Source organism: Cervus canadensis, chromosome 32 (genome assembly GCF_019320065.1).
Source record: "Cervus canadensis isolate Bull #8, Minnesota chromosome 32, ASM1932006v1, whole genome shotgun sequence".
In the NCBI taxonomy this organism is placed as follows: Eukaryota; Metazoa; Chordata; class Mammalia; order Artiodactyla; family Cervidae; genus Cervus; species Cervus canadensis.
Window position 1 is genome coordinate 19,050,764 of NC_057417.1, and position 25,521 is coordinate 19,076,284.

At 47.9% G+C, this 25,521-nt stretch overlaps 1 protein-coding gene across 7 annotated transcripts in view; it reads left to right on the plus strand.

The window, feature by feature from the left end:
* LOC122433296 (katanin interacting protein) overlaps positions 1 to 25,521 on the plus strand; it is a 228,546-nt gene that overhangs the window by 107,830 nt on the left and 95,195 nt on the right. For all 7 annotated transcript variants that reach the window (XM_043456082.1, XM_043456088.1, XM_043456086.1 and 4 more), the window contains 2 exons: positions 3,276 to 3,543; positions 11,834 to 11,965. In XM_043456082.1, the coding sequence (XP_043312017.1) occupies positions 3,276 to 3,543; positions 11,834 to 11,965 (400 nt within the window). The remainder of the gene's footprint in view (positions 1 to 3,275; positions 3,544 to 11,833; positions 11,966 to 25,521) is intronic.

Consider the following 25,521-nt stretch of genomic DNA (forward strand, 5'->3'; position numbering starts at 1 on the left):
TGGGAATAATTTTCTGTGGCTCAGGTTTCCACCCATGGCTCCACCCTGAGAGTCATTCTTCCTCTTCCATGAAGGGTAGCATGTGTTTGCAGCTACACAGTTTTATCAACCTGTTTCCTGCCTGTAGAATTTTGGGAGTCTGACAGCTTTCTTTTAGTTTGTCCTTTCTTCCTCTCATTCAGCCCAAGCTGGCAGTGTTTCTGCTGGTATGACATTCTCAAAAACCATGTGAATTTCCTATGTATGTCTCTAGGATTCACTCCTAGAGAGTGAACAAGAGTCTCCACCACAGATCTTTCCTGGATAATCCTATCTCTATTCCTGGCTTCCACTGAGCTGTCCAAGGGGATTCATGAGTCACATGTCTCATCTCTTCAAAGAACCCTCAGTTTTATTGAATACTCTAAACTGTGGATCCTTCTGAGGTTTTCACCAAAGGTTGTCCAGCCACACCCTTCATTTTTTTTCTCCAGAGTATGCTTTTCTAACAGTGCTGTGTTCAGTCACTCGGTCATGTCCAGCTGTTTGCAACCCCATGGACTGTAGCCCACCAGGCTCCTCTGCCCATGGAGATTTTCCAGGCAAAGATACTGGAGTGGGTTGCCATGCCCTTCTCCAGGGGATCTTTCCAACCCAGGGATTGAACCCGGGTCTCCCGCAGTGCAGGTGGATTCTTTACTATCTGAGCCACAGCCACTTATACCCAAGGACTTTCTAATAGTGAATTTCCTGATTTTAGCATCTTTTGTGATCTGGATAGGCTGAGAACTTCCCAAATCATCAAATCCCAGTTCCTTTTTACTTAACAGTTCTTTTCTCAGTCTGTCCCTTTCCTCTAGCATTTAACTGTAAGCAGCAAGAAGAGACCAGACTGTATCTTTAACTCTTTGCTTGGAACTCTCTTCAGCTAAATATTCAAGTGTATCATTTAAAGTTCCACATACCACCTAACTATAGGACACAGTTTGGCTAAGATTCTGCTGCCACATAACAGGATTTTCTGCCCTTTAGTTCCCAATAACATGTTCCTTATTTCCTGAACCCTCACCAGCAGCATCTTTGATGTCCATATTTCTATCATCGGGCTTTCTAGGATGATTTCTCTAAGATGATCAAAGTTTTCTATATGGTCTCACCATATATATATTCATGACCCCTCACAAATTCACTGGGTCCAGGGATAGGACTTAAACGTCTTTGCGGAGTCATTATTCAGCCTGTGCTGTGCATAGTCGCTCAGTCTTGTCCAACTTTTTGGTTCCCATGGACTGGATCCCACCAGGCTCCTCTGTCCATGGGATTCTCCAGGCAAGAATGCTGGAGGGGGTAGTCCATCCCTTCTCCAGGGGATCTTCCCAACCCAGGAATCAAACTGGGGTCTCCTGCATTGCAGGTGGATTCTTTACCAGCTGAGCTGCCAGGGAAGCCCCATTATTCAGCCTACCACACAACTCTTAAGTTTATGGTCAACCATAAACTTGATTATTTCTCATGGTCTCACATCTATGTTAATTATGACACAGGCTACAGGGATAGCACAGCTAGACTGACAGAACACACTGGCTTCCCCAGACAGTCCAGGGTATACTTTTGTCCCAGTATAAAGGCAGTAGTTAGAACTGGACATGGAACAACAGACTGGTTCCAAATAGGAAAAGGAGTACGTCAAGGCTGTATATTGTCACCCTGCTTATTTAACTTATATGCAGAGTACATCATAGAAACGCTGGGCGGCATGTAAGCACAAGCCTGGAATCAAGGATTGCAGGAGGATATCAATAACCTCAGATATGCAGATGACACCACCCTTATGCAGAAAGTGAAGAAGAACTAAAGAGCCTCTTGATGAAAGTGAAAGAGGAGAGTGAAAAAGTTGGCTTAAAGATCAACATTCAGAAAACTAAGATCATGGCATCTGGTCCCATCACTTCATGGGAAATAGATGGGGAAACAGTGGAAATAGTGTCAGATTTTATTTTGGGGGGCTCCAAAATCACTGCAGATCGTGATTGAAGCCATGAAATTAAAATACGCTTACTCCTTGGAAGGAAAGTTATGACCAACCTAGATAGCATATGAAAAAGCAGAGACATTACTTTGCCAACAAAGGTCTGTCTAGTCAAGGCTATGGTTTTTCCAGTGGTCATGTATGGATGTGAGAGTTAGACTGTGAAGAAAGCTGAGCACCGAAAAATTGATGCTTTTGAACTGTGGTGTTGGAGAAGGAGACTCTTGAGGAAGGATTCCTTGGACTGCAAGGAGATCCAACCAGTCCTTCTTAAAGGAGATCAGTCCTGGGTGTTCATTGGAAGGACTGATGCTGAAGCTGAAACTCCAATACTTTGGCCACCTGATGTGAAGAGTTGACTCATTGGAAAAGACCCAGATGCTGAGAAGGATTGGGGGCAGGAGGAGAAGGGGACGACAGAGGATGAGATGGCTGGATGGCATCACTGACTCGATGGACATGGGTTTGAGTAAACTCTGGGAGTTGGTGATGGACAGGGAGGCCTGGCGTGCTGCAATTCATGGGGTTGCAAAGAGTGGGACATGACTGAGCGACTGAACTGAACTGAACTGAAAGGCAGCAGTGCCCTCATTGTTTCCAAATTATCCTGGCTCCAGGGATCGATGTTCTGATCACCATAAGTATAGATCTTAATGCTTGATCTCAAGATTGTGAATCCATAGTCTCATGGAGATGAAACACATACAAAAAAATCAAGCAACTGTAGTTGAGAAGTAAATGTTATGATGTTTATCAGTGCGTCTAATCCTTCAGTATACAGGGCTGCCCCCCACAACCATCTGCCAGACATTTTACCACCTGGAATATCAGGATCATTTGGAGACCTTTGGGATTTCGTAGTCAAGGTGTGGTCCCTGGACCAGCAGCATCAGCATCACTTTGTTAGAAATGCAAGTTCTCAGGCCCCATCCATGCCCACTGAATCAGGAACTCAGTGGATGGGACTCCACAATCTGTTTTAACACACCCCCACATCAAAATTGTTACACACACACACGCGTTTAGTGGCATCCTCAGCCTGTGAAACCACAATTAGTACTATAAATGTTGCTCCGTCCAGAAGGGAGTTGCTCGTTGCCCCTTTATTTTTTCATCTTCAAAGTGAGGATGACACATGGGTTGAGATGGTTTTAGTAAATGTTAGGTTGATGGAAATAGTTCTTTGATTCCTGTGATCTATTTTCAAAGGCGTTTTTCCTCAAAGGAACATATTTCATCTTTTCCTTCTCTTCTTGACTTTTGGCAGGAGCTAAGAAAAAGCCTGGAACTTAGTGTCAATCTACAAAGGAAAGAAAAGGATGGTTCCAGTGATGAGTATGACTCTATCGAAGAAGATGTACTCTCTGAGCCGGAGCCCGAGGACCAGGTGCTGGTGGGCTGTCCCAGAGATGACTCCCCTCTTTCCCGAAGGGACTCAGTGCAAAAGGATTTTCCCGAGGACCAGGAGACAGAAGGACGCCTTCCCCAGGGCCCAGACACCCTCGTAGTGCTGGAATTTAACCCAGCTTCCAAAAGTAAGCTCTGTCTTATTCGGCATTTCTTTGCCTTTGATGTCTCTGGATCTAATAGTAGGGCTTAAATTTCCAGCGGTACTTTGATTTCGGCTTTTCGTAGACTATCTCACAGGCCAGGGTGTATATCAGTTCAGGTCTCTGCTGATTGCTAAAGGTGAAGGCTCCCAAAAGCTTACAAATGACCCTGAAATTCCAGATGGTAAATTCTGGCAGATAGTTGTAGGGGGCTGTCCTGTGCACTGTAGGATGTTTATCAGAATCTACACGCCAACCGGCTGATGAAACTGACTTAAGCGAAAGGGACTATTTACTGACTTGAATAACTGAGGAGTCCAGGACTGTGTTGTTGTTATTCAGTCACTAAGCTGTGTCTGACTCTTTGCCACCCCATGAACTGTAGCATGCCAGGCGCATCTATCCTCCTCTGTCTCCCGAAGTTTGCTCAAATTCGTGTCCATTGAGTTGGTGGTGCAATCTAACCATCTCATCCTCTGCCGCTCCCTTCTGCTCCTGCCCTCAATCTTTCCCAGCATCAGGGTCTTTTCCAATGAGTCGGTTCTTTGCATCAGGTGGTCAAAGTATTGACGCTTCAGCTTCGGCATCAGTCCTTCCAGTGAGTGTTCTGGGTTGACTTTCCAGGACGATAGCAAGGCTCATACCTCTTCTCCTCTTCCCTCCTCCCCTTCCCTTCTTCCTCTTATCTCTGCCTTCTTTCATCTTGGTACCATTCTTACATGGGTCCTCCACATATAGACACAGAATTGAGACACTGGCTTTACAACTCGATCAGAAAGTGGATTTTTCTTCCTAAAAGCTCCAGAAAAATCCCCCGGCTTGGCTCTTGAACCCATATGGGGTGGCATCTCTGAACTACTCACTGTGACTCTGATTGGCCAGATCCAGCCAACAGGACTGGGGGTGTGATTGTCACCACCCAAAGCACATGGACAGAGATAGGAGTTTCCAAAGAAAAAATCAAAGAGCATCTGAAGGAGAAGGAAAGCAGATGGGCACCCATGGCAGTGGTCCACTAGAAAAGGCTTTTCAGGAAAGACCCTAGAAGGGACTTCCCTGGTAGCCCAGCGATTAAGACTTCACCTTCCAGTGCTGGGGTTATGAGTTTGATCCTTGGTCAGGGAGCTAAGATCCGACATGCCTTGCAGCCAAAAACAAACAAACAAACATAAAGCAGAAGCAATGTTGTAACAAATTCAATAAAGACTTTAAAAATGGTCCACATGAAAAAAAATCTTTAAAAAAATAACAAACCCTAGAAGGTAAAGTCAGCAAAACAATTGGTGGGTGGCAGAGAGGGGCCCATCTACAATAGTCCTCGTCTCTGATCCCCAGCTGGCATGGCCTCTGCTTTCTCCTCCCTCTCCATTCTGTGCTCATTTTTCCAAAAACTGGGTGAACGGAAGGAAAGAAATGAGGGAGTGTTTGAAGTCAGGCAGTGAGTGCACTGGTCTGCTCAGGATGCCATAACAAAGTACACAGACCAGAGGTGGCTTCAGCAGTCGCAGTTGTGTATTTTTCACAGTTACGGAAGCTTGGAGTCCAAGATTAGGGTGTTGGCAAGCTTCATGTCTTCCGTGGCCTCTATCCTTCAATTGCAGATGGCCACCTTCTCCCTGTGTCCTTACCTGGTCTTCCCTCTGTGTGTTCCTGTGTCTTTTTTTTTTTTTCCTATGACCTTATCTTATTTATTTATTTTTATTTGGCTGCACTGGCTCTTCTTTGGAGCATGCAATATCTTTAGTTGCTCCATGCAAACTCTTAGTAGCTACATGTGGACTCTAGTTCCCTTACCAGGGATCGAACCTGGGCCGCCTCCTTTGGAAGCATAGACTCCAAACCACTGGATCACCAGGGAAGTCCCCTGTTCTTGGGTCCTATCTCCTCTTCTTATAAGGACACCAGTCATGTTGGATTAGCGCCTACTCTAAAGGCCTCATTTTATTAATACCTTAACTAGCTCTCTAGAGATGCTATCTCCAAACACAGTCACATTCTGAGTTGTTGGGGATTAGGACTTGACCATATGAGTCTTGGGGGGCACATAATAACAGGCAGATCTGGAAAATCTGCACCCTACGGTTGAGGTCTGCAGACAGGAGAACATTTGTCCCTTGGACACACTCTCTCCTTCTTGCTGGGCTGTTCCCTCCACAGAGATCACTACCTTTCCTTTCCTCTCCACTCTGACCCATGAAACCCAGCTCCTTGCTTTTCCCAGAGGCTGCTTCCTCCAGGAAGACTTCTTGACACTCCCAGCCCGGCCAGCTAGGTTGATGCCTGCTCTGCTCCTGTAACATCATCTGGCCCTGGTCTCCCTGCCCCCAGTCGCCTTTCTTCCCCTCTGGCCTGTGAGCTCTGCCTCTAGGGCACAGTCCAGCTCTTCCCCTCCATTGCATCTCCAGCATGCAGCCCTCACCTGGCACATTCAAGTCATTCAGGGAATCTTTGTCAAATAAAGCAAGGACTTATGCCCTTTCTGCCCACCCCCACCCCCACCCCACCTGCTGGGTGGCTCAGACAGTAACGAATCTGCCTGCAATGCAGGAGACCTGGGTTCAATCCCTGGATCAGGAAGTTCCCTTGGAGGAGGAAATGGCAACCCATTCCACTTCTTGCCTGGAGAAGTCCATGGACAGAGGAGCCTGGTGGGCTACAGTCCATGGGGCCGCAAACAGTCAGACACGACTGAGCGACTGACACTTTCACTTTCACTTTCACTTTCATGCCCCTAGTGGTCAGGGTAGTGTTGATGCACTGCTGAGTGAGACCCAGGGGGCTGCATCTGTGCTGTGACTTGTGTTTCCTCCAAGGGGACAAATGGAGGGAAAGGCTATGAAGAGATTGACTGGGCCCCGCCCTGGAAATGGGGGGTGTGGCAGGGATGGGTGTGGGCATGACATTCGCTTCCAGGTGTGAAAGACCAGGCCACTGAAGGAGAGCAGTTGGACCGCAGGCAGTTTAAGAGTCATTGTTGTTTCGTCCCTAAGTCATGGCCATCTCTGCTACCCCGTGGACTGTAGCCACCCCTGTCCCTGCCCCCAGGCTCCTCTGTCCATGGGATTTCCCAGCAAGAATACTGGAGTGGGTAGCCATTCCCTTCTCCAGGGGATCTTCCTGACCCAGGGATCAAACCTGGGTCTCCTGCATCGCAGGTCAATTCTTTTACTGCTAAGCCACTGGGGAAGCCCTTAAGAGTGATACTTTCCCATAAGTGGAAAGAGAGAGCTTCACTTTTTTGCCATTTTACATTTTTTAACAGATTGCTTGGCAGGCCCCACATTGACTGTGGTGATGTCTGCTGGGGGTGGAGGGCAGCGCACATGCCCCCCTACTGCCGCCCTCAGCCACTGCTTTCATCTGCAGCTTCTTAGCTTCAGGAGGAGACAGGCTCCCACAGAGGGGAGCAGGCAGGAGGCCTGTTACAAGGTCCCCCCAGACTCTAGCATGGGATTGGAGTTCTGAGCCACTCCTGAACATTTACTCAAGAGCAGTCAGCAGTAACCTGAAAAGATGTGCCTGGTTCTGGGCTAGTCCTTCATTCATCTACTGGGCATGTATCATGGCCCAGGTACTATGCCAGGATAGGACGAGCCCAGTCGTTCTCCTACATCACATAATCCTAGCAGAGAAAACAGACAATAAGTGCGTGCATGCTTAGTTGCTTAGTCGTGTCTGACTCTTAGCGACCCCATGGACTTATAGCTCACCAGGTTCCTCTCTCCTTGGGGATTCTCCAGGCAACAATATTGGAGTAGATTGCCATGCCCTCCTCCAGGGGATCTTCCCGACCTAGGGATCAAACCTACATCTCTTACATCTCCTGCATTGGCAGGCGGGTTCTTTATCGCTGGTACCACCTGGGAACCCTGACAATTAGCACTTAACCAGATAAATAATAACAATTGCCAGCACTGCGTTGTTACTGATACGAGCCAACCACTATTCCAAGGGCTTTCCATATAATCCCTCATTCAGTCCTCACTACAATCCCAAGGAAAGTCTTGTCATTGCACTTGTCTTGCCGATGGGGAGAAGGAAGCACAGAGATGTCACATAACTCATCCAAGGTCATACAGCCAGGAAGGAGCAGAGCAGAAGTGAATCTGCAGCAGTTTGAGCCCAGAGCCTGTGCTCTTAACCTTTCAGTTCAGTTCAGTTCAGTTGCTCAGTCATGTCTGACTCTGTGACCCCATGGACTGCAGCACGCCAGGCTTCCCTGTCCATCACCAACTCCCGGAGTTTACTCAAACTCGTGTCCATTGAGTCGGTGATGCCATCCAACCATCTCATCCTCTGTCGTCCCCTTCTCCTCCTGCCTAAGGCTAAATAAATAAACCATATGAGATTACAAAGTGATGATTGGGCTTTGAGAAGCCAGTAAGTAATCCCAGGTCCCTCTGTTTCCCATTCTAAGTTGTGAAACAAATGAGAGATAGCCATGGGATAGATGGGGAGCAAATGATCACCTTTCCAACTGATAGGATTGGTGGCTAGGCAGTACTGACCCTCCTCTGTAGACAAACCCTGGCCCCAGATGCTAATGGCGTCTGGAAGGGGACCTTGTGACCTGAGGGCAACCCCTACCCCCCCGCCACCCAGAGGGAAGGACTGAGCCCTGATGGCTTCCTGCCCCGACTCTCTCCCACCCCATTCATCCTCCTTGTGAGCAAGGGGCAGTGAGTGAGTGGCATAGAGAAAGGCAGAAGTTATTTTTCCAGTAACTGGAAAGGGGAGAGTTGGGTCAGGGTCAGGTTAGGAGTTCAGGGAGGAGGAAAGAATGGTACGCCGATGGTCTTGAAAGTTGTGAATATTATAAAACAGGACACTGGCTGGGGAACCAGGATCAGAGAAGGATGCCGGTAGCTGGAATGGTGAGCACAGCCCTCTCAGAGGAGGTGATGTTTAAATTGAGACAGGAATGAGGAGAGGGGGGCAGCCATGGGAACAGCATTCTAGGTCCAGGGAGCAGCAAGCATAAAAGGTTTGAACAGGGAAAGAGCTTGGGGTACCCGAGGACAGAGAAAGGGCCAGTGTGGCTGGAGCTGAGTGAGCCTGGGAAAGGAGGGAGGGGCAGGCGGGGAACACGGTACAAAATGACTGTTCCAGTCTACTTTCCATGAAGACGTGAGGGTTCTGGGGTTGCCCCAAGAGTCTAGTCCTTTGGACTAGCCCTAGGAAATAGCCTTGTATAGCCTTCTGATGGCCAAGGTAGACCTCCGCAACTGCTGGAGGGCCATCTTATGGAGAAGAGGGAGCCGGGAGAAAGTCAATGAGGTGGTTAAGCACGCGTGCATGCTTGGTTGCTCAGTTGTGTCCGACTCTGTGTGACCTCATGGACTGTAGCCCACCAGGCTCCTCTGTCCGTGGGATTTCCAAGGCAAGAATACTGGAGTGGGTAGCCATTTCCTTCCCCAGGGGATCTTCCCGACCTAAGGATCAAACCAGGGTCTCCTGCATTGCAGGCAGATTTTCTACCACCTGAGCCACCAGGGAAGCCAAAAGCGGTTAAGGGGAGGGCGCTAATCCTGATTCTATCACTTCCTAGCTCTGTGACCTTGGAAGAATGTTGAACCTCAGAGCCTTAGTCTGCAATAGTATGTATCAGTTTTCTACAGCTGCTGTAGCAAATGAGCAAATTTATTATCTTATTCTTGCCTGGAGAGTCCTATGGACAGAGGAGCCTGGTGGGCTGCTGTCCACGGGGTCACACAGAGTCAGACACGACTGAAGCGACTTAGCATGCATGCATGCATTGGAGAAGGAAATGGCAACCCACTCCACTGTTCTTGCCTGGAGAATCCCAGGGATGGAGGAGCCTGTGGGGTCGCACAGAGTCAGACACGACTGAAGCGACTTAGCAGCAGCAGTTCTGCGGGTCATAAGTGTGATGGGCTAAAATCACAGTGTCAACAGGAGGCTCCAGGGGAGAACCTGTTTCCTTGCCTTTTCCAGCTTCTAGAGCCTGCCGTGTACCTTGGCTCCTGGCCCCTTCCTCCACCTCCAAAGCTGGTACCCTTGCCTCTCTGTGGCTTTCTTCTGTAGTCACATCTCCCTTTGACCCTCCTCATCAGCAGCCCTTTTCCACTTGTGTGTGTTTTATTGTGAAAAATATATGTAACATTCCTTTATTATTATAGCATTCTGTATATAATATAGTAACATTGTATACATAACATTTCTATTCTTTTACCTTCCTCACCATTTAAAAAAATGTATTTATTTGTTTTTGGCTGCCCTGAATCTTCGTTGCTGCATTCAGAGGCTACTGTCTAATTGCAGTGGCTTCTCTTGTTGTGGCCCATGGGCTCAGTTGCCCCATGGCATGTGGAATCTTCCCAGACCAGCGATCAAACCCGTGTCCCCTGCATTGGCGAGTGGATTCTTAACCACTGGACCACCAAGGAAGTCCCTTCTTCACTGTTTTTTAGAGCACAATTTGGTGTCATGAAATAGACTCACACTATATGTAACCAACACCACTGTCTTTCACCAGAAGTTTTTTCATTATCCCAAGCTGAAACTTTGTCCCTCTTCCACTTTTAAGTGAAGTGAGTGAAAGTCACTCAGTCATGTCCGACTCTTTGTGACCCCATGGACTATACAGTCCATGGAATTCTCCAGGCCAGAATACTGGAGTGGGTAGCCTTTCCCTTCTCCAGGGGATCTTCCCAATCCAGGGATCAAACCCAAGTCTCCTACATTGCAGGCGGATTCTTTACCAGCTGAGCCACAAGGGAAGCCCACTTTTAAAGACCCATGTAATTACATTGGGTCCAGCAGGATAATCCAAGATAACCTCCCTAGTTTAAGGTCAGATGATTAGCACAGTTAATTCCCCTTTGCTTTGTTGCCTAACACATTCACAGCTTTCGGGAATTAGGATGTAGCCAATTTTGAGGTCCATTATTCTGCCTACTCTCCACTCACTAGGATGGCTGGCCGGGGAAATATATGAGAAAGCGTGTGCCAAAGGCCTGACCCAGTGCCTGGGTCCTCTGGAGGCTGAACTGGATATATGCTAGCTGTCATTCTTACCATCAGCAGCATATTTTCAGCACTTGGGCAGTCAGTCTCCATTTGAGCATTGGCCCTTCTCCTTTCTTCGTCTTGTCTCATTGGACATTGTGGGTTCTGGCTCATGCACAGGTCTTCCCTTGGGCCCTGGGTATCAGGACAACCAGGGAGCAGCCACTTCAGAAGGGCACTCCATGCCCTTCACAAAGTCATGGGGGGAATGGCAGAGAGGTTAGTGCAAGTCAGACAGACCTCACTCACGTCCCCATTATCTACCCTCAGCTGCCAAGAGTCCCACGGGGCCCTTGATTCTGGGGCTTCCCTCCTTTGGGCCATCACAGACCCCAGGATTTCCTCGGAATTTCAGCAGAAACTTCCCGAGGTTTTCTGCCTTCCCAGGCTGGGGGTTCCCAAGTCCAGGGACTACACTTCTCTCCCTGATTTTTCTCTTTAGTCCATTTAGCCACCTGCCTCGCTGCCCACCGGACTGCTTTCCCAAGCATGTCCTCTCATGTTCTTTTTTGTTTAATATTTATTTATTTGGCTGTGCTGGGTCTAAGTTGCAGCACTCAGGTTCTTTGCTCTTCGTTATGGCATGTGAACTCATATTGCAGCATGTGGAATCTAGTTTCCTGACCGCGGATTGAACCCGGGACCCTGCATTGAGAGCGTGGAGTCTTAGCCACCAGGCCACCAGGAAAGTCCCTGTCTTCTCATGTTCTTAAACCTTTGCTGGTTCTAAAACTCTGGAACCACTGTCCCCAAACTTGTGTGCGTGTCCAACTCTTTGCGACCCCAGGGACTCTAGCCCACCAGGCTCCTCTGTCCATGGAGTTCTCCAGGCAAAAATACTGGAGTGGGTTGCCATTTCCTTCTCCAGGGGATCTTCCCCATCCAGGGATTGAACCCGTGTCTCTTGCATCCCCTGCATTGGCAGGGGGGTTCTTTACCACTGCACCACCTGGGAAGCCCGCTCCCCAAACCTGGGTCATGTTCAAACCTTCATAGTTCTTTTGCCAAATTCACAGCCCACTCGTACTCTTTATTTTTTTTTAAGCTGTTGTTTAAACCAGAAAACTTATTTTGTTGTCTGTATTATTCACACCTCTAATTCCAAACTAGCATGGTGCCAGAGCAGGGGTTCCATTAATATTTGTTGAATGAATAAGTGAACAGACAAATAAACAGATACCTGGGCAGAGTGTGCCATCTCTGCTTGCACTCAATGTCTGACATATAAACAATTGTGTTTTTACAGGTAATAAAAAGGAAAGGAATTTGTCTGCTAAGCGGAAGGACAACGCTGAGGTCTTCATTCCCAGCAAACCTGAGCCACACCTGAGTCCCCAGCCCCCGACCATGTTCCCGGATCAAGACAGGGCGTGCTCAAGTAAGAGTTCTGGGGTCCATGATCGGGCTTGGCACTGGGCTGGCATCACTCTCAGTGGGGTGCCATGAAGGAGGAGTCCTTGCTTCATCACCCTCCTTCCACAGGCCTGAGCTGATCTTTAGCAAATGTATTATTAGTCAAGGTCTCCAGAGAAGGACTTCCCTGGTGGTCCAGTGTTAAGACTTTGCCTTCCAAGGGCAGGCGGAGTGCAGGTTTATATTCCTGGTTGGGAAACTAAGATCAAGTGATGTGGCCCAATCAAAATACACAGAGCAGTGTTGTAGTGATTCAATAGGTGCATTGACACATTAAAAGGTTCCACAAATTAAAAAAAAAAAAACTCTGAAAAGAAAAAGTCTCCAGAGAAACTGGACATAGTAGGTGTATACAACACACCACACACACAACATATAGAGGGAAATTTACTTTTTTACTTTTTTTTTAGAATTAGTTATTTTTTATTATTTTTGTTGTGTGGGTCTTTTTGCTGTATTGCGGGCTTCTCTAGTTTGTGGCAAGCAGGACTATGGCTTTTGACTGAAGCGCTGGGACTCTGCATCTGACTGAAGGCGATCTGCTTTCAGTTGAGCGGAACATAAAATTAATTACCATAGTTACTTTCTTGGGTCTTTAATAGATGTGGTATACTGAACTTTTTATATTTGTCTTTTTTATTTTTAAAATGATTTTCTTACCTTACATAGGTAATGATGTGTGCGATGATTACACTTTAAAGTACAAAGGAGTTTATGATGAAAGATTTCATCTGAATTACCCTTCATAATGAAATTCAGGGTGTCTATGATTGAGCTCGCGTACCATGACCAGCCCACTATAAGCATTATTAATTACTATATGTTAATTATAATGTATATATACTTTATATAGTTTATATATGCGTGCGTGCATGCTAAGTCGCTTCAGTCGTGTCCAACTCTTCACTGCATGGTCTGTTAGCCACAGGCTTCTTGTCATGGAATTCCTCTAGGCAAGAATGCTGGAGTGGGTTGCCATGCCCTGCTCCAGGGGGTCTTCCCCACCCAGGGATCAAACCCTTGTTTCCAGCATCTCCAGCATTGGCAGGCAGGTTCTTTACCACTAGCCCCACCCAGGCCTGGACCAGTGCACTCCAAGCTTGAAGCTCTTTTCCAAGCAGCTCAGGCAGATGGTAGGAGGTAGAGGAAGGAGCCGCAATCCTTCCACTTACTGAGTGTTTGCTCCCTGCTATGTAAATATTGTCTTGGTTTAGATTCCCCAGAACCAGACTCTGAGATAAGGATTCCAGAACAAGTCATCTAATTGGAAGGTGGTTCCTGGAAGAGGGCTGGAAAGGGAAGGAGCCAAAACTGGCTTCATCACCAAGCAAGGCCACTGGGCAAGTGGAGCACCACTTGGCTGGGGAGCTCCGGGGTTGGAGGGGGGGGCGGTGCTGAGCAGAAGGCTGCTCCCCATCCCGGGGTGGATGAGGGACCCTCCTTTCAGTCCTGGGTGTGAGCTGTGTTGACCCTCAAGAGCTCTGACTCTGAGGGTCACGGTTGGAGGTCTGGCCAAGGGACTGTGAGCAGGGGGCACCCAGGCATTCACTGATTAACCCTTGTCAAGCCCCACCCAGCTGGGAGAAAGCACTATACTAATACAAGACAAGATGTTTTATCTTTTTTTTTCCTTACTTTTATTTTTGGCTGCACTGGGTCTTCATTGCTGCACAGGCTAGTTGCGGGGCGCAGGCTTCTCACTGTGGTGGTTCTTCTTGCTAAGCACAGGCTCTAGGGCTCAAGGGCGGCAATAGTTGTGGCTCTCGGGCTTAGTTGCTCTGCAGCAGGTGGAATCTTCCCAGACCAGGAATCAAACCCGTGTCCCCTGCATTGGCTGGCAGATTCTTAACCACTGGACCACCAGGGAAGTCCAAGACAAGGCGTTTTAGCTAGCAAGTGATAAAAAGAGTGGACTGAAGGGAAAGCGTCTACATCAATCCATGTAAATGAAGGTGGTGTGATCACTGGGCGCAGCCGGACCCAGTGATTAAAATGTGTCAGCAGTCTGCCTCTCCCCGCCTCCCACCTCAGCTTTCTCCTTTTTGCCCTTCATTCTCAGAAAAGCTCTTAGAGGTGGTGAGAGGGCCACCAGCAGCTCTGGGCTGACAGCCCACCAGCCCAGCAACCCTGGCAGAAAACAGACCTGGCAGATTCTGCAACCTGACCACCTGGTACAAATCCTGCCCTTCCGCCTACCAGCTCTGTGACCTTGGGTGGGTTACTTAACCTCTCTGGGCCTCCTTCGCCCATCTCTCAAATGGAGATAAGAATAGCACTCTGGGGCTTCCCTGGTGGCTCAGTGGTAAAGAATCTGCCTGCCAATGCAGGAGATAGGGGTTGAACCCTTTAATCTGCAAAGATTCCTCATGCCTCGGAGCAACCACGCTCCACAACAAGAGAAGCCACCGCAATGAGAAGCCTGGGCACCACAGTTAGAGGGTAGCCCCCGCTCACGGCAACTAGAGAAGAGCCCGTGCAGCCATAAAGACCCAGCTCAGCCTAAATAAATAAATTTTTTTTTTAAAAAAAGAAGAGCATTCTGCCCTGAGGGTCACTATAAGGATTAAAAGGCTGGATGGAGAGTCAGCTTAGAGGAGCACCCAGCTCAAAGCAAGCCCTTGCTCAAGGTCAGCTGGTGGAGAGTGTAGCAATTCCTGGGCCGTTGTTCCTTCTATACCCAGACTGGCTCCACTGACCGCTGCTCAACTCGACAGGGCTCCAGTCTGTACTGCTGGTGTTCACTCCACATGAAAAATTAATAACGGCTTTTAAATTTCTCCGGAACAAGGTGTTAAATGAAACCAAAGGTAGTGTGCCATTGTGTAGGAACCTTCCAGAGGCCCTGGTAGAGTGGGAGCAGCATGCGGTGGTCAAGCACCCTTCCTGATTGCCTACTGGGCTCACTGGGACCGCCCTCCTTCTTGTGTGGGCTGGGATCACTAGGTATTTACATTTCTGGGTAATACAATGAAGAGCCAGCACTTATAAACCCCTGAATCAGCTCCCAGGCTGTGTCTTGTACCACACATGTTAATCTTACATTTAATCACCCAAACAACTCTGTGTAGTAGGTACTGCTATGATCAACACTATTATACAGAGAAAACCCAGACACAGAGAGGTTAAGGAATCTTAAAAACCTGGCGCAGAGGGGGTCTATCCCTGACCACTCTATCGCACGGCCCCTCATGTGCCAACGAAACCGCTCTTGGCTTGCAACACACCTACATCCGCCTAGTCCTAAACAATGACATACCTAAAGGCCACTGATTGGAGTCACTTGGTCTATTTTTTCTAATATTCAGTAATATAAATGTAATATAAATATATAACAGTATTTTTAAAATATTTCTTTACTTGTTTATTTGGCTGCTTTATTTCTTAGTTGTGGCATGCAGGCTTAATTCCCTGTGGCATGTGGGATTTTAGTTCCCTAACCAGGGCTTGACCCTGTGTCCCCTGCATTGGAAGGCAGATTCTCAACCACTGGACCATCAGAGAAGTCCCCTGTTATTATTTTTAAAGTTAAACCACGTATCAAGTAAAGTCGTTTTGAATACTGTATTCATTTCCTAGGCTGTTGTGACAAAGTACCAAGATCTAATTGGTTTAAACAATAGAAAGTTATCATCCCATTTCTGGAGGTTGGCAAGTCCAAAATCAAGGTGTCAGCAGGACCGCGTTCCTTCTGAAAGCACTAGAGATGAATCTGTTCCAGGCTTCTCTCTGCCTTCTGACAGTTCCTTGCTCTGTGACAACATAACTCCAATGTTCACCTGGTGCTTTCCCGTTACACATCTGTCTCTGGGTTCAAGTTTACTCTTTTTATAAGGACACCGGTCATGTTCGACTGAGGCCCACCCTAATGACCTCATCTTAACCTGGTCATCAGCAAAGACCCTATTTCCAAGTAAGGTGACATCCACAGGTCCTAGGGGTTTGTCTTCAACAAGTCAACAGGTAACACATACCTTGATGTGTAGCATTTTGAGAAGTCGCGCTTCATTAATTATTTATAATCTGCCTTTCTCCAGGAAGTTCTGACATGACAAACTGGATAGTGCAAGAAGACTTTAACAAATATGTAAGGAAATGAAGGTAAAGGGAACACAAGAGTCGGAACAATAAGGTGACACCAGGGGGTAAACAAATGAATGCCTGAGGCGGGGGTTCACAGTCGTGACTGTGAGCTTCCTGGCCACCGTGGCAAAGAAGCGTGCCTTTGCATAAACAGTGGGTCCATCTGATAAATATCAGATTACCAGCTGTCCCTGGTACTTGGTTCTTAGCCTGTCCCATTGATTCCCTTAAAGAGGACACTGAGGTGGTGGAATCCTCATTTTCAGCAGATTTGGAGCTCAGCCTTTATCTGATAAATGTGCATGCTCCTACATAAGCCAAATTTGAAGAAAAGGAAGTTGAAAACCATAGTGTTGCACCACCCTCACACTGAAATGGGATGACATTGGAACCACTTGTCACACAAGGATGAGGTTCTAAAGGTCAAAGAAGTACAGGTGCCAAATCTACCCTTGAAATCCCTCCAACTGATGATCAAGTGTAGCATATATGCAGCTCTATCTAGAAAACCCCATACAGACACATTATCTTTCCTTAAGCCCAAGAGAGTCGTTGCTCCTCCAGAGTGGAGACAACCATAGCTTCTTGGCTGAGCCCCAGAAGAAGCAGTTGGATATGTTTAGAGCCTGGGTTGTAGGAAGAATGTGTTTTTAAGCACTGGCATTATGCTGAGGTACCTGGGATGTCCATGCCTCCAGAGGCACAGGACCTTGACTTGCCACAAGGACAGAAGAATCAAACCCACTTACCCGCTTCCAAGAAAAATCTGTACTGCTTAGATGCTTTACTTTCTGTTTGTGGGGGGATGTCTTTTGTGAGGGGCATACAGAATCAGCCTTTTTATGTCTTCTGGTGAATTGAACCTTTTATCACCATGTATTGTCTCTTTTTCACTCTAAGAATGCTTTTGTCTTTAAGTCAACCAGCTTTCTTTTGGTTAGTGTTTATGTGGTGCATTTTTTTTTAATCTTCTTCTATGTGGTACATCTTTTTTCATCCTCTTATTTTCAGACTTTCTGCATCCTTACACTGGGGTTTATCTCTTATAAACAACATGTAATTGGTTTTTATTTTTATCCTCCAACAATCTATGTGTTTTAATGGGCACATTTAGTCCATTTACATTTAATGTAATTGCTGATAGATTTGATTTTAAATCTACCGTCTTATTGTTTGTTTTTATTTGTTCCGCCTGTTTTATGTTCCTCTTTCCTCTCCTTTCTTGCCCTATTCTGAACTGATTACTTTATATTATCCCTCTTTTTTCTTCTCTATTAGCTTGTTAGTTATACATTCTTTTATTATTCTTTAGTCATTACCAGAGATTGCAACATGCATTCTTGACTTATTAACGTCTCCTTTAAATTAGCAAGTTTACTGCTGCTCATTCAGTGGAGACTTTACAAGTCTAACTTCATTTACCCCTCTCCAAAATTAAATGCTATTATTGTCATGCATTTTAATTCTCTGTAAATATTAAACCTCACCAGACATCATCATTATTATTACTGTTCTTGTTACAATAGTCAGTCGTAATTTGGATTTGCTTATATTGTTAACCTTTGTGTGCCCTTCACTCCTGACTACTTCTGGGTCACCCTGACTCTCAGACTGGAGCCCCAAGTCTGTCACCAGCTCTGTTCAGTTTCTCGGCTTTGCAGCAGCTCTTAGAATCAGCAGCACCTTGAGGGAAAGCGTTTCCCAGGTGCTGAGCTCACCTCTCTGGGTTTCTCATCTCCTGCCTTATTCACTCTCCATGCCTTCAAACAGATTTCTCTTTATAAACAGATTTTCATAATACTATTTGGTCCAGGTTTTCTGCTTGTGTTCCAGGGATGGGTTGGTCTGGATTAGCTAGCTAGCTAGCCATTACCATAAGTGTAACCTATGGCCTGCACTCTTAAAAGAGTTATTTCTCTCCTTGCCCCTTTATCTTTGGCCAAAGTCATAAAATTGAATTTGTGTCAATTAAATGTACATATGAGGCAACTCCACGAGAGTTTAATTCCTCTCTATCACTATAATTATGCCTGCTTCTAATGAAAGGGTCTCATGTCTTGGATTACTTTGGTCTCAATCAAATAGCCTTCCAGGAAAGGACCTGTTGTCTTGTTGCGGGTGAGAGAACATTAGTCTTTAATGTAGAAAGTTTACTGTCCAAGGTGTCAGAGTGCTTTAGGGAAGTGATATATCTGAACCACTTTTCCCAGACAAGCTGCCAACGTAGAAATAAAGTAACACCCCTCAACACGAGTGAATTAGAAGACCCTGACGGCCCTGCCGTTAGCACTGCTGTCAAGAAGACCTGCTGCAGAAAGACCATTCTGCCAAAGTCCAGCGTCTCATAACACGTGTCAGTGTTCACTATTAACAGCAAGGGTCAGAAATCCAAACCGGCTGAAGCAACAAAGGAAAATGTATTGCTCACAGATCTGAAAGGTCTGGGACTATGGTTTGGCTTCAGGCATGGTGGGATCCAGGTGTTCAGATGATTCCATCACCAGGAAGGTGTTTCTTCATCACTTACTCTACTCTCCTCTAATCCAGTGCATCTCAGACTTGAACATGTATCAGAATTATTTGCTAAATAAGCAAACTAACACCCCAGTTTCTAATTCAGTGCATCTAGGGTGGAACATAAATGTTTTCATTCTTAGTAAGTTCCAGGTGATACTGATTTTACTGCTCCAGGGACCACACTTTGGGAACCACATCTGTAGTCTCAGGCATGGCCCAGAGACGGTCCCTGGTGTCTCCTCTGCTAATAGTCCCAGCAGAGTCCAAGAACCAGCTCTCCCCTGAACTGATCTCTAAACTCCACAGTCAGGGAGAGGCACCTGTTTCCTTGTGGGCCCAGGCAGGGCCAGGAGTGGGGGTAGATGTGGTTGCCTCCAAACCGTGTGGACCGAGAGGCTGGGGAAGAGGTGGTTCCCTGAAGGAAAACATGGATGCCATGAAGGCCACTGTCTCTGGAGCCTGAAAGCAACGGCTGCTCATTTCATATAAAAATTAACCACACAGGACATTTTGCTACAAATTCTTCAGAGGCCAGGTATGGAGCAAAAGACTGTAATATGCAAGAGGAAAGAGCAGAAGTTGCTTGGTCGGTGATGAGGAGATGGGGGCTGACACCTTCCTTGAACATCATTAAAAATCATGTGCATTCCTGAGCTCACGAAGAGACAGCAGCGGAAAGATGAGTGTCAAGGGCTGCAGAGAGCATCTGCCCCTAGAGGCCTCCAAACAAGCTTTAGAGATGAGACGAGCACAGGCTTTGACAAGCCAGGTGTATCAGCTATCTCCTGCTGCCTGACAATCCCCTGCATGCTGTCGTGGCTGCAAGCAACAATGCTTTTTATTATTGCTGCGGGTGGACTGGCTGGCTCCATAGTGAGCTAGTGGGCTGGGTGGTCTCACGTGGCCTCACTCACAGTGTCTGGCAGGCCCCCTGGCCCGAGGACCTCAGCTGGGACAATTTGTCCCTGCTCCATGTGGTCTCATTATCCAGCACCTGGGGGTCTCTAGGCAGCCAGAGAGGACACGCCTCAGCGTGTAAGTGCTTTTTAAAGGATCTGCTCAGTCATGACTGCGAAGGACCTGTTGGCCAAAGGAAGTCACCAGGCCAAGCCCAGCTAGAGAAATAGGCTCCGGCTACCTCTTGATGGGGGGCTTGCCAAGTGGTGCTAGTGGTAAAGAACCCGCCTGCCAATGCAGGAGACCTAAGAGACCCAGGTTTGATCCCTGAGTCAGGAAGATCCCCTGGAGGAGGATATGGCAGCCCACTCCAGGATTCTTGCCTGGAGAATCCCCAGGGACAGAGGAGGCTGGCAGGCTGCAGTCCATGGGGTTGCAGAGTCGGACATGACTGAGCAACTGAGCAAGCGCTCACCTCTTGATGGAGGGTGTTGGCAGTGTCACAGCGCAACGTGGCAAGTTGCATGTGGGAGTCATTTGTGGTCATCTGTCCCGGTCTCCTGCACTATGGGAATGGGAAGCAGGTAACTGGATGAGGCTGTGTGTGCATGCTCAGTGAGTCAGGTTAAAACGCATAGACGCTCTGGAGCATTCAGATGTCAGCGATCCTCCCAGCAGGCAGCCCCCATTCCCCTCCAGGTTGGGTTTCAGAGGGAGTGTGGGCAGCTCAAGACAGAACGGGTCTAAGTCAGCCATTTCCCTGGACCTTTCACCATACACATCACGCAGTTGCCAGGCTGACGGGCACGTGACCACCACTGTGGAAGCTGGAGGTCCAATGCCCTGCCTACAGGGGGCGCCACTCCCCACCTCATAGCTGCCACGTAGGTATGCCAGCAAGGGCTGTCAGATCACATGACTTTTCAAGAGAGGCCAAGAATCCCGATTTTCACGTGGATTTCCTCTTTTCTTTTTTTTTTTAATTTATTTTAACTTAACATCTGTTTCCAATTACAAAAGACACCCAACACAATCTACAGGCTTGCCTCAGCCATTGGGCTTCGAGTCTATGAGCTCTACACTAGACCTCTGTGATTCTCAGATATAATATTTGCCATTTCATCGGATTCCCAGCTGACCTCAAAGACCCCTTGCCTGTGGGAAGGGGTCATTTTGCTAAGACTCTGAATCGTTGAGTCATAGCCGGCGGGTGGGGAAAAGCCGCCTGGCTGGAAAGCTGACCGGACAGCCCGTGTCCTCACATCTTCTTTGTGACATGTGCTGCATTCACGGTAAATCTCCTGAGTTGATAACGCTCTTTTGTTTCCAGAGATGAAAGCCAAGTTCTAGCGAAGCGAGGAGAAAGTGCAGTTCACAGAAGAGGGGTAGTTTTCAAGCAGAAAAGAGCAGCTTTGGGATAAATTTAAATGTACCATTTGGCTTTCGCTGGTGGCACTGATCTATTGTGTGAATAAATCCACTGTTCTCCACAGCTGTGATGAGAATAAATCCACCCTCATGTGGGGCTCAGGCCGGTGCAGAAACAGCTCACCCAAGCGAGCAAGGGGAACTTCCAATGGAGTCAAAAGGCAGCACCCTCCTGTGTAATGAGGAAATGCAGTCTACACAGCCCGGCAGTGGGGGTGTGAATCAGGAGGACGCGGGCACTGTGTACACGTTTCTGGGCAGCTACGGGTGGGGAGAACTCAGGTAGTGGAGCTGCGGCATTGACCTTCACTGGGAGAAAGGCTGATTTAATTTTTAAAAGCATGTTCTTAGCATAATATGACTCAAAGGGTGCAGGCAGAACCCAACAACCATGTTGTTGCAGGAGCATTCCCCAAGACACTCAGGGCAGAAGGGTTTGTGCAGATAAAAACAGGACCCTACATGAAGAAAATGCCTTCCTGATTATCCTTTTCCAAGAAGAGGCAAGTGTAAGGTTACAGATAGTTATCTTAGATGCGCAGTTCCACCCCAGCCCCAGGTCACTGAGATGTAAGAGGAGGAGGCTTTTGCCCACGTGGTGCTGGACACTCACTCAGTTGTATCCAACTCTTGCCACCTCTTAGACTGCAGCCCGCCAGGCTCCTCTGTCCGTGGGATTTCCCAGGCAAGAACACTGGAGCGGGTTGCCATTTCCTTCTCCAGGGGATCTTCCCAACCCAGGGATCAAACCCGGGTCACCCACAGTGTAGGCAGATTCTTCACCTTCTGAACCACCCGGGAAGCCCCATGTAGTGACAGTAAAAAGGCATGGGCCACCAGGTAGTGGCTCTTTTTTGACTGACTTTGTAAGTGTTCTAAGCAGGAAATGGAGGAGGAACTTCTGGGAGAATGGATACTTGTGTTATGTATGGCTCAGTCCCTTTGATGTCCACCCGGAAGTATCACAACACTGTTCATACTGTTCATTGGCTATGTGTATGTGTATTCAGTCGCTCAGTCATGTCTGACTCTTTGCAGCCCCGTGGACTGTAGCCTGGCAGGTTCTTCTGCCCATGGAATTTTCCAGGCAAGAATACTGGAGTAGGCTGCCATTTTCTATTCCATCATTGGCTATACTTCAATACGAAATAAAAGGTTTAATAAGGAAAAGTCACCAACATCAAAAAAAAAAAGAAGAAGGAACTTATGAGTCTCCTAGGTTCTCCTTATCCTTATCCTGCCAGAATCTCCCACTGACACTGGGGTTTGTACCCCTAGATCAAAGTGTTGATGTGTTTGTTTAACTGTACACAAGCTCTTCAGCCCTTATTTATGGGGTCTTCTCTAGGATCTGAAGGGACCTTGAATTTCTCAGCTCTGCTTTATTGCAGATGATGGAGGGAATAATATGTTTTAATGACATTTGCAGATACTGAGATTGACAAGGTTCAGAGTTGAAATCATTTTCCATCCATCCATAGCGCCGGGAACCAGGGTGTAGCATTAAACAGGTAGGCGTGGCCTCTTGGAGTAGCAGGAGGCCTCTAAGGCTTAGGTGGCCTCGGGGTCCCATGAGAGCCCAGCTGAGACCTCTCCACCCCTGCTGCCCACCAGACTTCCCCTCACTCCCCCAGCCCAGCCCCCGTGCCATTCTGCAGTGTGCCAAACCCCGCTCACCACAGGGCCTTGGCACCTGCTGCCCCCTTGACCTGGAAGAGCCTCCCCATCTGGATATTCACAAGGCTCACCACTTTCAGGTCTCCGCTCAGATGTCACCTTCCCTGACTGAGGGTCTGAAATGGTTTCCTTCCCCTCCTGTCATCTCCAGCCTTGACCCCGCTTGATTTTCCTCCCAGCACACGTTACCTACTGCCGGCATGTCCTGTGTACTGATCCATGTCTGTCTCTGCCCCGTGACTGGGAGGTCTGTGAGGATGGGATGTGCCTGTTCACCCACGTCTGTACCCACCCCCCCCCCCCCCCACTCAGACCAACATCTCATCTCACAGTGAAGTGACAGTTGAGAGCCTGTGGCATTAATGCCTTTCGGGGAACCCATTTCTGCTTCAGCTCCCTGTGGGGTGAGGGTGCATTGATGCTTCAGGATTCCTCAGTTCCAGTTCCAGAGGAGCCCACAGCTGTGCCTTCCTTTCACCCTCTTTTCCATCCCCCAGCTGCTTCAGGGATCTGTGTGAGGAAGATCCCAGTGGCCTCAGCACAACCCCTGGACCCACCGTGTTTCCATAGCAATGAGGGTCCCCGCCTTCATCAGCTTGTTAAATCAGCAGCTCTCACCTGCTCATCCCTCGAGGAGCAGAGCAGGCCGAGTAGCCGATAAGAAAGGAAAACAGTTAAAGCAGCCTTGACCAGAGAGACTGGAATCCCCGGTCACGTTGCCAGCAGTGCTTACCGTCTGTCCCCAGGAACAGCACTGGAGCCACGGCAGGAGTCCATCAGAGTCAGAGAATGACCCACCGCCGCTATCGCCCAGGCCAGCCTGCCACCCGAAAGCCCACAAAGGTTCCTTTGGGTGCCCTTGACTTTCCTGGGGGAGTAGCTTGGACTTGCCATGACCTGTATCAGACCAGCCCTTGAGTTCTGTTGGCTTTCATGTTTCCTAAAAACTGGAGTATGAACAAATACAATTTAGGGTTCAGTTCAGTTGCTCAGTTGTGTCTGACTCTTTGCAACCCCATGGACTGCAGCACACCAGGCTTCCCTGTCCATCACTAACTCCCAGAGCTTGCTCAAACTCATGTCCATCAAGTTGGAGATGCCATCCAACCATCTCATCCTCTGTCATTGCATATAAATTTCTGATTCTAGCTTTTCTTTGGGAAAAAAAAGTTGGCAACACTAGAAGCACAGCACTATCTATCTGGCAGGTGTTGGCTGGAGCTTGGTGGTGGCTCAGCTCTTCCTCCCCCATCTCCCCCACTCCCTCCTTCTTCCCTCACCCCCCAAATTCAGTCTCAATCACTCAGAGTACCTGCTTCAGTTCCCCAGACATTCACATTCAAAGCCCCTCTACTGGATGCCTGGTAGACATTGGTGTCCCCTCCTCTTAGCTGAGCTTTTCCATCAGCCCAATGGCAACCCACTCCAGTATTCTTCCTGGAGAATCCCATGGACAGAGGAACCTGGTGGGCTGCAGTCCATGGGGTCACAAAAGAGTCAGGCCTGACTGGACAAGCACGCATGTGCCACACCCTTTCCATCAGCCCAGTATCTGACTCTCCTGGAAGCCACCCCAGTAGAGCTGCTGTGTGACTCTTTCCCTCTCCGGTCAAAGCCATTCTTGATGTTGCTACTTGAACTCTCATTTAGATGCAAAATCTAACAGAATATAGCAGGAGGGTAAAGGGCTCCAGCTGAATCTTTGGTAATCATGGGTGCCTGTTTACTGAGGTCATGGGGATTGAAGGCTGCTGGTTTTTAACAAGTCTTTGCACCAGGCCATATATATATATATAGTCCATTTAGTCAAAGTAGGGGTTTTTCCAGTAGTCATGTACTGATGTGAGAGTTGGACCATAAAGAAGACTGAGCGCCAAAGAATTGATGCTTTTGAACTGTGGTGCTGGAGAGGACTCTTGAGAGTCCCTTCAACAGCAAAGAGATCAAAGCAGTCAATCCTAAAGGAAATCAACCCTGAATATTCATAAGAAAGACTGATGCTGAAGGTGAAGCTCCAGTACTTTGGCCACCTGATGCAAAGAGCTCACTCATTGGAAAAGACCTTGATGCTGGGGAAGATGGAAGGCAGGAGGAAAAGGGGACGACAGAGGATGAGATGGTTGGATGGCATCACCGACTCAATGCACCTGAGTTTGAGCAAACTCTGGGAGATGTTGAAGGACCAGGAAGCTTGATGTGCTGCAGTTCATGGGGTCGCAGAGTCAGACACGACTTAGCGACCGAACAACAACAAAACCCCAGAGAATTCATACATGTTAATTCCCAGTTATTTGGTTTTAAGCCAACGTTAAAGTCAACCCTTGATACTACTGTTTTTTTGTGGATTTTTTTTTTTTTTTTTTTTTTTGTGTGGCTGCACTGAGTCTTCATTTCTGCCCACGAGTCTTAGGAAGCAGGGGCTACTCTTCATTGCAGTGCACAGGCTTCACTCACTGCAGTGGCGTCTCCTGTTGCAGAGAGGGCTCTAGGGCACGCAGGCTCAGTAGTTGTGGAACACGGGCTTAGTTACTCCTTGGTGTGTGGGATCTTCCCAGATCAGGGGTCAAACCCATGTTCCCTGCATTGGCAGGTGGAGTCTTAACCACTAGGCTACCAGGGAGGTCTGGAGACTATTGTTAAGTGGTGCCATCCAGTTGCCTATGTTGAATTCACATCTCCAGCCCAGACCACTCTCCCAAACTTCACACTCATGTGTGTGTACAGGCCAACGGGACAGCTCCACCCTGATGCCAATCACATCTCTTGGTTCCAAGCTGCCGTTGCTCTTCTCTTCCAAACCTGCTCCTCCCACAGCCTTCCCCAGCTCAACCAAGAGCAAGCCCATCATCCACTCCCTCAGACCAAAGTCTTGGAGTCATCCTTGACTCCTCTCTTTCTGTACCCACCACATCTACTCTGGCC